Source organism: Columba livia, chromosome 6 (genome assembly GCF_036013475.1).
Source record: "Columba livia isolate bColLiv1 breed racing homer chromosome 6, bColLiv1.pat.W.v2, whole genome shotgun sequence".
NCBI classification, from domain to species: Eukaryota; Metazoa; Chordata; class Aves; order Columbiformes; family Columbidae; genus Columba; species Columba livia.
This window is the reverse complement of record NC_088607.1, coordinates 20,295,623-20,308,241: the sequence shown is the minus strand read 5'-3', so window position 1 is coordinate 20,308,241 and position 12,619 is coordinate 20,295,623. Positions and strand designations below refer to the sequence as shown.

General features: G+C 35.3%; 1 protein-coding gene across 6 annotated transcripts in view; it reads right to left on the bottom strand.

Moving 5' to 3' along the window:
* PCGF5 (polycomb group ring finger 5) overlaps positions 1–12,619 on the bottom strand; it is a 69,718-nt gene that overhangs the window by 19,376 nt on the left and 37,723 nt on the right. For all 6 annotated transcript variants that reach the window (XM_065067439.1, XM_065067441.1, XM_021288359.2 and 3 more), the window contains 3 exons: positions 6,499–6,595; positions 2,204–2,259; positions 2,022–2,081 (listed from right to left, as the gene is read on the bottom strand). In XM_065067439.1, coding sequence (XP_064923511.1) covers positions 2,022–2,081; positions 2,204–2,259; positions 6,499–6,595 — 213 coding nt within the window. The remainder of the gene's footprint in view (positions 1–2,021; positions 2,082–2,203; positions 2,260–6,498; positions 6,596–12,619) is intronic.

The window sequence follows — 12,619 nt, the reverse complement described above, 5'->3', positions numbered from 1 at the left end:
CAGACTATTTACTAAAAAATCCTTGTAGATGTTGTTTCTACAAGCAGCCTCCAGAAATCAATCAATGGTCCACTGAGGCATGTTATTAAAGTTCAACATGATAGAAGTTTAAAAAAAAAAAAAATACAAAAAATAAACTCACCAGAATGGACTCTGTTCTCCAAGTCAAAAGCATCAAATCAGGAACAGAGAATAGGAAAAACAAACCAACATCTCATCCAACTCTGCTCCTCTATCCTGTGCGTGTAAATCAGTGTCTAATTTTTTTTCTCATCTTCCTTGCAAACCTTGGAATTTACTTCCTATGCTTTTCTCAGCTATTCAACATCAAACTGATCACCACAGAGTCAGTCATTGTAAAGCTGTTTGCCCTCTTCCTTCTCCAGTTCAGACTGGAGAAGACCAGTAAAGCTTTTTTTCTCTGTACCACCGCATGTTTCCCACCATCATCCACGAATTCTCACTAGCAACCACTCTCCTAAGCGGAGTCACCAAGGCCTGAGACATGCCCTGTGATTTTTGGTTTTGTTTTGTTTTTCTTCTGCTATGTGAAAATTTTAAGTCCTGGGATTTATTTTTACAGATCTTAGATGCCAAGGTTGGGAACTGTGCCATGACCTGTGGTACAGCACATAACTGACAGACTCTTTTAAACTAGACTGGCATGGTACTGACAACTGAAACAGTCCCTTCTTATTGAAATTCTTCTCAGTAAATAATTTTTGCTAAGGGAAAGTTCTAAATATTGTTTATGGCAGAAAATAATTTATATGTTCATAATTTGTCTCAATGAGTTATCACAACTTTCAAATGGTTTGTAAAGCCAAATTTCCATAGACAAATGATAGAGTCACTAACAGAGCCGGATACATCTATAGCTACTTAAAATGCATTTTGAGAATTAGAGCCTTCCTCTGATTCACAAAACAATCCAGTCACTCAGTAACTGATCTCCACTAGGTTTACCACAAAATTACAGAAGGAAGGTAAGAACCAGAAGAATATATTGGTTAAAAGTAAGTCACATTCTACAAATTTGCAAATTATATGTTTTCTTTTCCTATCTACATATATGGCAGCAAATAATTTTCTAAGCAGTCAACAAATGTCTATATTTCATAAAAATACTATCTAATTATTTTAAAAACTACATAGGTATATACTATACTGTATGTTGTAGTAAATGAATGTTAATTCTTATAAACTGCCCTGGAGTTCTTAATTTAATCATATAACAGAGAAAAGAACCTTGTCCCTTGTAATGAAAATCAACAAAACTAGTAAGAAAGAAAATGAAATGTTATGAAGTTGAAAAGAAGATATTATAATCAACTAAGTGCAGAAGAGTATTCCAAGACATTTACTTGACAGTGATCCTTTACTAAAAATACCTATTCCTTAAGCTTAGCAGAGCCTTTCAAAATTCTAAAAACTACCCAAATCCAATAAGCTATGCTATCAATACCCTGATGTCAAATTAAAGGGGCATAAAAACAGTTGGATGTCACCTCACTTAGCACCTCAATAGTGAGTTGTCAAAGTTCACGGGTCAACTATCAAAAAAACCCACCAACATTGGAATCTATATAAAACAATTGTTTAGCATGTGTGGAAAACGGTTTTACTACTTGTCATAACTAATTCTTGACATCCTCCTACTTAACAGCTGGTCAAATTCAGTAACAGAAAATAATCTGTAAAAAACTCAAGTAGTATAGCATCTCACTGTATTAAGAAAATCAAGAAATCAAGTAGAAAATTGCATGACAGTTGAATGTGAGAGCTTAGGGAAATGCAAATAAAAACAATGGTAAAATAGCCAGTGTTTGTAAAACAACTGGTTAATGGATAAGCAGCAGTACATGAATGCCCAAACTACATTTACACAAGTTTGTTATGAGTTTCTGTAGTATCTTGGAATGAAGTAAAACCAATGTACGTGCGTAAGTGTTTGAAGAAATAGGACTTAACAAGTAGTGCTACTTAACATTCAGATTAAGAGAGGGAAAAAAAATCATCACCTTGTCCATTTTCTTGAGGTTTGTTTTTCTTCCAAAATTCAATCTCTCGCTGCAGTTCCTCTAGTAAATATCAAAGAACAGTAACATGAATTTTTAAATCAATACTATCAGTATGTAATTAGAAATAGGCATGTTCCCTCCATCAAACCAAAAAGGTACCCGAAACCAAACCAGAGACTTACGTTCTCGAAGTCCAGGAACCAGCTTAAATATAATTTCCTCTAAGGTGTTATCAAGCCTTTCAAAGGGGAAAAAAAAAAAATTCACATTAGGTAGAAACTGGCACTTTGAATATTTTTAGCCTTTAAACAACAAAAACTTTTGAATAATAAAATGAATTGCATATTTTTGGTAAATACCCAATTGATTGGTAAAACCCAATTGATTTTAGCTTGAGAGACAACAGCATTAAACTTCATCTCAGCCAACTCTTCAATTTATTTATTTTAGAAATAACCACGGAATTCATTTTTTAAAGTATAAGGACAAAAATTAAGCAAAAGAGGAAAAAAAAAATACTCTAAAATTCTCACTGGTTTAATTTGTTACATGCAAACAATTGAGTTACTAAAAAGAACAAACTGGAAAAGTAGTATCCAATTTTAAGGTCCAGGTCATGAGTAGTAAGCATGAAAATTATAAACTCCATTATCACATTACGTGTTCAAGTGCTTTGGTAATAAGACTGTTATAAAAAACTGAACAGACTATTCCCTACTTATTACAACACAGGCAAACCAGTCTTGGCAGGATAAAGAAGACCACAGAGCACCCATGCTGCTCTGGCCAGACAGTTCTCAGTAGCCAACCTAAACCATCTAAACTATTTAAATCTGCCGTGAGTTTGTCTACCAGACAACAGTACAAAGCACAGGCATGTCCTCCGATATCCTTGTATTGATGCCAGAAATAGCTATTACAGTCCCTTCTAGAGGACACACAACATTTATCTTTGTTGTTGAAGCTAAAATATTTTTTCCCCTTTCTCTGAATTTTACCTACTCTCCTATGCATTTAATTTCTCATCCACAAAGTATTCAGTAATGCAGCCAGATAAATGAAGTATATATAAAAATTGCCTTGATTTTTAATCTCAATAATGATGTATCTTTCTATGTATATGTATTAGCATATATAAGTACATGTATTTGTACATGTTATTGATAATACACTATAGGCCCATTACAAAATGTATGACTGTTCTCCATCTTTTGCTCACTAGCAGTGGCAAAGGAGGCAGAAGGCTGAATGATTTTAATGTTGAGGAATGAATATAAGCCATTTTAATTGATAACAATTATCTGCTTATAATAAATACATGAGCATTCCAGGTTCTATTCTTTACAGAAATTGTATTTGTAATTAAAAGTTTACAATTAGACTTCTTAGCCAATAAGCTTGTTTTGAGTCTAATTCCCTGTTATCTATCAAAAACCAGAACAACAACAAAAACCAGCAAAGACAGGTGAAACAGACCTTCCCTAAATCAAAGCAGCACTCAGAGTTCTTTCTCACCGATGAGAAGAAAAGCAAAATCATTGGATATCAGCGCACGTATCTTCTCATAGATGACAATATAGGTCTACCTTTCCAAATGGTATGCTATCTCTTCTAGTCTCTCAATATCTAATGCAACTAGATGGTACTGCTTTTTATGAAGTTCCCACAGCAGAGCACCGGGATCTTGGGAACCTGCCTTGCAAACGGAATTAATTTCACATTGTAAGCAAGCTCCAATCTTCATAAATTACTCATTCAGAGAAAATAAATGAGGACTTCAAAAAAGAACATCACTACTTTAATTCAAAATCCCACTAATCATTCCTCAGGAAGGTGTAATGCATGCCCTTTTTTCTACTTTTTTTTTCAATTCCCACTTGTTGCTTCCTAATTTGTCTTCAATGGTCCAAAAGAAAAGTCACTGGTCATGCTAACATAGCAAGAAAAACTGTGTGCTTAGCAAACTGACAATGCTAACAGCAAGAACTGGCTTCACGCTCTAGTCAAAGACTTCATTTTCTTTCAAAAGCCAAACAAAAAGAGCTATTTTGTCCTTATGAAGTATAAATACGGATTAATACTTTAAAAAATGCAGAAAAAATAACACTTATCTGATCTTTAAGTACAGGGAAACTAGACTTAAACTACAGGGAAAAAATATAGGAAATTATAAAAAGATTCTCAGTTTTAGATGCATGTTACAGTGTATCTATTATCCACATCTATGAGAACTCTAACAAAGATTACTATTTCTGTGACTTGCATCACATAACTCCAAAGTTGGTCTCAGTCTAATATACTCCCTGTTAACGCTGAAAAAAGAACATTTGGATTCAAGACACACCTCCTGCCACCCATACATCTTCCAGCCTCCAAACCAGAAGGTGCAGAAAGAAGAACCAAGCATTTATGTCAGCTTTGTATAGTTTGGTTTTTGACCTCTTCTACAATATTGAATGAGTTATAAGATCAAAGCTGTTCTCTGATAGTTGCTAATTATCTGATGTAAAGCAAATGAAGGTTATCACTCAGGAAAACGTGCATCCAACGAAGCATGCTACCAACAAGAAAAAGAACCCTGCCTTCATGGTATAACCACCTCCGACCCAACTGAATATTGTTGACGCAGAATTCTGCTCAACCGGGAAAGGGAATTCTAGAATTTAACGCTCTTCCTGGATTTTCATTTGAGAGCTCCATGTTGAATTTCAGACTTAGGCTTACAGTTCCAACAGATCCTAAGTGCTGCCAACTAAAAGATACATCTAAAAAACTTCACATAATTATGAAGTTATTAAGAATTGGGTCTATAAAGTAGTTTATAAAGTTTCTCTCAAAGATCTCAGTTTAAAATACTACCCAAAGTATTCAAGACCATTCTGAGAAAATGACTGCATTCTTGAGCAATGATTGAACTGCTCTCTACAGTCAGACTATAAGATATACTGAGTTATGTCAGCAACATCCAAAAAAGATAGTTCCATTACACTGCTCATATGCTCTTCTGATTATTAGTTTCACAAATGTTTAAAACTGTTTAATAAAATACAAGCAGCAAACTAGTAGTTATATACAATTTGTCGGCAAATAAACCCAACTACTCTAAAAGGAGTTTCAGGAAATAATTGCAAAGAAAACAGCTCTTCCCACATTTCTGGCTTATGGTCTCAACTTTTCTCACGCTTCTATCAATTCCTCCTTAAAGCATATTATTATTTTACTAAACATCTACTAGATGTTTCAAAAAATGCATTTTTCAGCTCCTATGAAACAGTCCTGTCAGAATAAAACAAATTTCTAAAATGCTTTTTTTTTCCCAGCTTATTAGGAGCCTGATGCACTCTGCATAGAAGCTTCTGTTCCAGCTGACATAGCACCTCAGACACTGACAGATCAGAAAAGTATTTAAGGGAAACATCTCCCCCCATTCAGACAACAAAGACTTAACTAAATAACTGCCTTTACAGTTGTAGAATTTACTCTCTATCCTCTTGGTATATATTAATAGCTGAAGCATGGGAATTGCTCTGCACACATGTCTCCATTACAAAAATCAAAGCAAAATATGGCAAACTGCAGCAAACACAATGACATTAGGAAATACTACAATCCCTAGTAAATGCCAGATGTAAATATTTCTTTTAACATTTATGTAAAAATATTTCTTCCTAAATTCACATCAGCATTACAAACTAGTAACAGTGGGGAGGTTTGGCAGGTGGAGGGAGTGTTGGGAGTGAGGGCAGGGACTGGCTTCGTTCTTTTAGGAAAGCATGAAATTCTTCCACTTACGATGACATTTTTTGATCTCTCTGTACTATACTTGCCAGATGGCCACCACCTGTGTTTCAACATAACATTACTAAAAGAGAATCCAGAATTTCCAGAAAAAAAATTGCTTAAACAAATATGTGTTATTGCAATACAAAAAATACAAACTCTAAAGAAAGGGCATTTTCAGTATCAAAACTTTCTGTCATGAGTGTCTTTTCTTTAATCTGACAGCAGATTTCAATTCAGATTGGTAGATCTATGCCCTGGAAAACATTCAGTTATCTGCATGATTCATTTTCTACACTAAGAAGAAAAAAAAGCTGCATGCAGTTTGGAATGACCTAAGTAATTTTTAAAAAAGAAACTCTGTAATTTAATTTCACATAAAGAATAAAAGCTATTTGGTTCATTTATTTGTTTAACAAAGGTATTTATTAATTTATTTTTATTTGTACAATATACCCAGCCTTTCTGTGTCTTTCCCTTATTTTTCCTCCTTTTATTATATATGAAAAAACCTCAGCTTACAATGTATTGGAACACGAAAAACTGACAGAATCTACGGCCAAGAACTGTTGAAATATGTATTATACAAATAAGTAAAAGAATTAATTCCCTTTCAGGATAAAGATATTAAGATTTTTTTTTAAATTATTATTTTTTGTTCTTCCATTTCAACAAATGTTGTGCAATATCATCTTACCTTAACATTTCTAGTGGATTGGTCTCATGCACCTGGTTGCCACACCTGGGACAGTCATTGCTGTCTTCAAAGTGTTGAACAATACAAGTCTTACAAACTGAGGGACAAAAAAAAAAGGAGAGAAAAAAAGTAACTCAGACTAAGATCTAAATAATATTGCTTGAAAATTACCTAATGATATCAGCAAACTACTTCACACATCAAAGATAAAAGAGTGATATTTTAAAACAAACAAATACTCTGTATCTTATCCACTCATTGTTCCTCAAAGCCATAGCTAGTTCTGTTCTGCAAAGACACTGAGTTCAGCAGAATGGGTTAGACAAGCGATGCTTTAAAGTATTGCAATATTTTTACTACTTACAATTCTCCCAGCATCATAAAATGCAAAGCCCATACCACGTGGCACATGTAAAGAGCAGATTCTGAGAACGGGCATGCTGGGGGGCTCTGGCCCAGCAGAGTCAACCATCACTTCAGATTATTTGAAAATTACTTAGGCGCATTATTTTCTTTCCAACAGCATTGCTGGTAACTGAAAATACTATTGTAAATACTCTTTTAAGAGATAAGTTCACAGAAATTGTACACAGGTTCAAAGTGGCTGTTTCTCTTTTGACAAAGCTCCTTCAAAAACAAAGACAGAACTTACTGTAAACATTTAATATTTGAATCTTATAATGAAAAATCAGGATCATGACTATGGCAGGTATAAGAAACCCATAACAACAACATGAATTTAAAATCCAATAAACTGAAATTGAACTAGACAAGGTGCTACATTAGTGTTGCTTCCAAATGATTAATTGCAGACTGTAGATTTTACTGCCATTAATGAGAAAATGGAAGCTAAGATGATGAGAACAAATATGCCCACTATTATTATTGCGTTATAACATTCTGGATGGGGATAAACTCTATCTTCTGTTTATTATCACTTCAGCTAAACTGAAATGAGAACTGCAAATTCATCAGTAAATGGACTGAAAAAATAAATGGACTGCTGCAATTGCAATATACTTTCTGCTGAAACACTGTAATTTCTTTCATCAATTACCTAAAGAACTAAGAGTACCTCTAAAAAGCTGGTAAATCCTAATTATGTGGCAATCTTTAAAGAATATTGAAATTCCTTTAACAAATGTCACTTAACAAGCAAAACCTATATTTATTTTTGCCATTGTATGCACAGAAAAGTTACTACGAATCAGCTGATGCTGATAATGCACACACATTAAACCTCCGTGGAGGTGTATTTCCAACTGCTTTGAAACACTAACTTAAGGACATTAACTTCATAGCTTTGATAGAAATTACAATGAAGTTTCCACTTTCAGTCTGACAGACAGACATCAGAGCTCGCTGCTTGGCTTTGGCGAGAGATCTCCCCAAGCCAAGTGGCTCTAGCAGTGCTGGCTGCAGGGCAGATTCCGATTGTCGGAATTTTTTTTTCATAAATAGGAAGAAGACATCTTCTCCATTAATAAAGGGTGAAGATATGATTTTCAGCCATGTTAACTACTTCCATTCTTGGCAATATTTCCTTTTCTAGAGTTACCTTCTTCCTAAAAATCTCTGGGTTGCTTGAATATATAAATTTAAATGCAGCTTAGCCACTATGTCTCCATATAGTCTTCTGTTTGAAATATTTTTAATGTTTTCCAGTGAAAACCATGCATATCACTATCAATTAAGAGGTCATATGAGCTATGGCTTTCATTCACTGTTCAGTGAACTCTGTTCAGAAGAACTCTATGCCACAGGATGGATAACTAGCACACTTATTTAGTCACATGATTGACTTCTCAAAACCTCCCAAATACTAAACACTTCTAAACATAAAGCCTGCTAAAATCCACAATAACGTAACTTGGATAAATACTTATAATATAAATTAATCTATGGAAACAAACTGAATTCCTCCATCTGAATATATTTATGTGCTTTCTTCATACCTTTTTTTGAGAGAAGATGGCAACCTTGGAAGCCATGCGTTGTCCAAGAAAAAGACCCTGTTTCCCTGAAAATAAGATCTACCTTGAAAATAAGCCCTAGCATGATTTTCTTCAGGATTTTCAAGGATGCTCGAAATATCAGCCCTACTCTGAAAAGAAGCCCTACTTACAGTTCATAAAAAACATAAATTTAAATAGTGTTCAGGCAGCTATATATGTGAAAAGTTTTGGAGCACAAATTAATATAAAACCCTGTCTTATTTTTGGGGAAACAGGGGTTTATGATTAATTAAGAGATTAATCTGGCATGTAAGATAGGTGTTTAAGTAGAATACGTACAGATAAAACATCATAAGGAATCAAGAATCTTAAGCCAGTCCTATATGGATGCATTCCTTACCCCAACAAACATAGGCATCTGGATAAAGTCTTTGTGTAGCCAGCTCAAATCATGAGGTCATCTTATACCATGAAAAAACCCTTGAAATTGTAAATCAATACTGTAGTAACCTAAAGCTACTTTGCTTTTTCTCATGTAAAGCTATGGATTTGCCTGTCAAAACTAAATGTGATTTACTAATAGCAAAGTAAAAGTAAAAAATACATATAAATTCTAGCATTCAAGAATAATGAACTGATACGTGATACTCCTAGTAGGAGTAGGATCATCAAGCAGTATTTTAAGATATGATAGGTATAATCATCCTCTGTTATTCTCAATATAAAACACTGAACATTTTTCAAAGCCTATCGCTTTGAAGTTTCAGAGAATGGGATAAAGTCTAAGTATTACGTGAAAAAGGTAGGAAAAAAAGGAATCTTGAAACACAATTAAATTACAGATAAACTTTAACACTTTTGGTACAGATTAACAAAATTAGGTGGTTCCACTTTACTGTAGGCCAGTGTCATAGCAAACAGACATGAGAGAACAGCTTAACCAACATGTACACAGCTTGCAGAATTTTGAGGTACGTGCTACACACACCAGTGGAAGGAGGACCCGAATTTCACGGTTACACTATGACACTTTGGATAAGCCACAATAAAAGTTAAATTCACATAAGTTGATTTACTACAGCTGATAAAAGTACTTGTGTGACATATGCAAGTTGGCTGGCAACTATAACATACTACACAATTCTATGTTTTCTGATACATAGATATCTGGTCCACACACACTTCCAGATCTCTGTAATCAGCTGAAAAATACAGATACAAGTGCTGTATGTCATTTTACGTGTATCTACACACATAACCTTTCATGAGAAGACTCTTCTTAGGTCAATTTTTAAGTGCTTATTAACAAGGTACCTAAATAAAACTTCATATCGTGTTTCATATCGTTAAGCAAAATATTCTACAGAATAAAGTTTATTCAGTTACTTGTGGGACAAATTCCTTGTCAGAATTCATCCTTTGAATTCTTTCAAGGATCTCCTCTCTCAAAGTTAAACACTCTTTGATCCAGTGAGCAAAGGAGGGGCACAGGATATGCACAGCCAGTGGAACATCAAACCCATCTCAGTGATGGCACAGAGATGTAACAAGTTGTTTGGTATGTTTAATGAAGTATTTCATTAGCTACCTTAAACCTGCTTTTAAAGCACTTACTTTTAGGGAAAGTGCATAAAAACAGGACAGAAAACTTTTATGTACCTAACCACCCTTCTCAGAAACTATACGTGTAAGACTACTTGATTGCTAATTACCATTACCGAACACAGTCAGACTGGAATGCTTCCTGTTAAAAGGGAGACATAATTTCAGCAAGTGGTGACTAAGAAAGGATTTCTGGGTTAAAATCTTCTGTTTCAAAAATAAGCAAATAAGACAGGTCTGCTAACCTTTAAGACCTGCTGCATGCTATTGACTGAAGAAGGAGCACAAACGCAGCGAGGCTTGCTTGTCTGAGGGTGGGAAGTTTTGCTGCAGTTAAGTTCTTTTGGGATCTCCTGGTGAAAGCATACATTTTTGCACTGTATAGTAAAATCTGAAAAACACTCTGCTTGCAAGGTTCTTGGTCTGATATTAAAAATTCCATATTTGGTCCTTTTCTTCCACAGAAGGGCATTTCTAAAACTTCCCAGATTGCATCGGTTGTCCATTTCTTATTGCAAATGCTAGAGAGGCCAACTAGAGGAAGGTACCGCTTGATTTGCTGTTCATAAATGGGGAAAAAATGGTGATGAATACAGCTGCAGATGGCAGGTTGCCTTGCAGTGACCACAAGATGACTGAGTCCAGGATCTCAAGGAAGGATACAAATTGAAACAGCAGTGTTAGGTTCTGAATTTCAGGAGATGGGACTTCGCTGGTTTAAGCAGCTGCTACTCAGATTTCTCAGGGAGGCTATCATTAGAAAGAAAGGTACTTAGGTGAGCTGTCTGGATTATTTTAAAGAAAATGTAGTTAGACCTCAAAAACTAACCAGCTCATTGTACAGGGAATTTTGTCAGAAAAACTGCTTAGTGCACAAGAACTGCTTGGTGCACAAGCTTCTTAATTAATATGCAGAAAGAGAGCACATTATAAGTGGAAACAAGTTTAGAAAACAAAATGATAAAATTATTGCTCTGACAAAATCTGGAAGGCCAAACAAAGCCCAGCCATAGCTAAAACTGATGACGGACATAAGGACATTCTGCAAGTATGCTAGTCGCTGAAGGAAGTTGAGACAAAATGTGAGGCTGTTAACGAATGAGGGAAACAACTTAAGGAATAGATTATATAGAAAGGTTTGAAGTCTTCAACATATTTTTTGCCTTAGTGTTTACAGGCAGAGCCTGATCCCAGATCTCCAGGCATAGCAGCATGACTTGGGAAGGAGAAGGATGACCAGCAGCCGGGGAGCAGTTAGCTAGCACCTACAAAGAAAAGCTGGATATATTCAAATCTCTAGGATAGGTAGGATTCGCTAAGCTGAAAGCTTCTCACCACAATCATGGTGATTATGGGACATGTCTGATGACTGGAAAAGGGTAGTATGTCATGCCCACCTTTAAGAAGAACTGGAAGGATGACCCAGGGAACTATAGCTAAACAGTCTCCCCCAACCCCCTGAAAAGATGGCAGATCACTTCAGATCCTTTGGAAACAATTTCCAAGTACACAACAGACAAAAATGTAATCAGGAATAGGCAATATTGATATAACAAAAGCAAATCATGGTTGAGGCTAATATGTGATCTAATAACAGCCTATACCATTTGAACAGCTGTTACGGCAGTGAGGGAGCACAGCTCTACTTGGTAGTGGCAAACAGTGTAACAAGGGGCAATGATCACAAGTTGTTGTTTGGTAGGACACGAAGAAATACTTCTTCAGTAGGTAAACAGCTTAGCACTAGAAATCGTTATTGAGAGAGGCTGTGGAGACTCCACACTTGGAGATTCACAACTCAACTATACAGAGCAATAGCTTGACCTGGTATAGTGTTGACAACTAACCTGCCTTGTACATGAAGTTGGTCTAGACAGTGTCCAGATGTCCCTTCCAACCATTTCTATGACTGTGTGAACAGTCTGATATTTTCTAGAACACTAAAGAATGTTCCTGAGGAAAGTTCATTTCCCAAGTTTTGCAAGTGCACATGGTACTAAACAACAGAGCAACTCAGGAGACAGATAATGGGACATATACCCTTTCTCTCACATCCAGCCTGCTCTGACCAGTAATTCTTAAACATCCTTGACAATGGTGTAACAGGCTAGAAAAAAGGTCTCAGTCTATAAGACAAAACCATTCTGTTGCAAGTAGCAATAGAGAAAACAAAGTACTGAAATTGCAGATTAATTATTTTGCAGTAATAGAAGCATTTCCTACCCAACAGAGACAGGAAAGTTTGTACTGCTATTGCCCAAGTTGCACTTATTCTTCCCAGTAAATGGTGGAGTTGTCTGTCCAAAATTTCCAAAAATGCCATCAGAAATATCTCTTATTAAAAAGGTACACATTTCTCAGAGCAGAACTTTACTACTTAGCATTTTCAGCAACACAGATTATGTGAATTAAGCACTGATTTGGTTACTATTGATCATATTAGTTCCTCTGTGATCACTAGAGAACATCTATGTCAACATATGCCTTCCATCTTATCCAGGGTAACACATTGTATTCTGAGAATCTAATGAATTTATGCTGCTTCTTAAACCATTAATATCTAA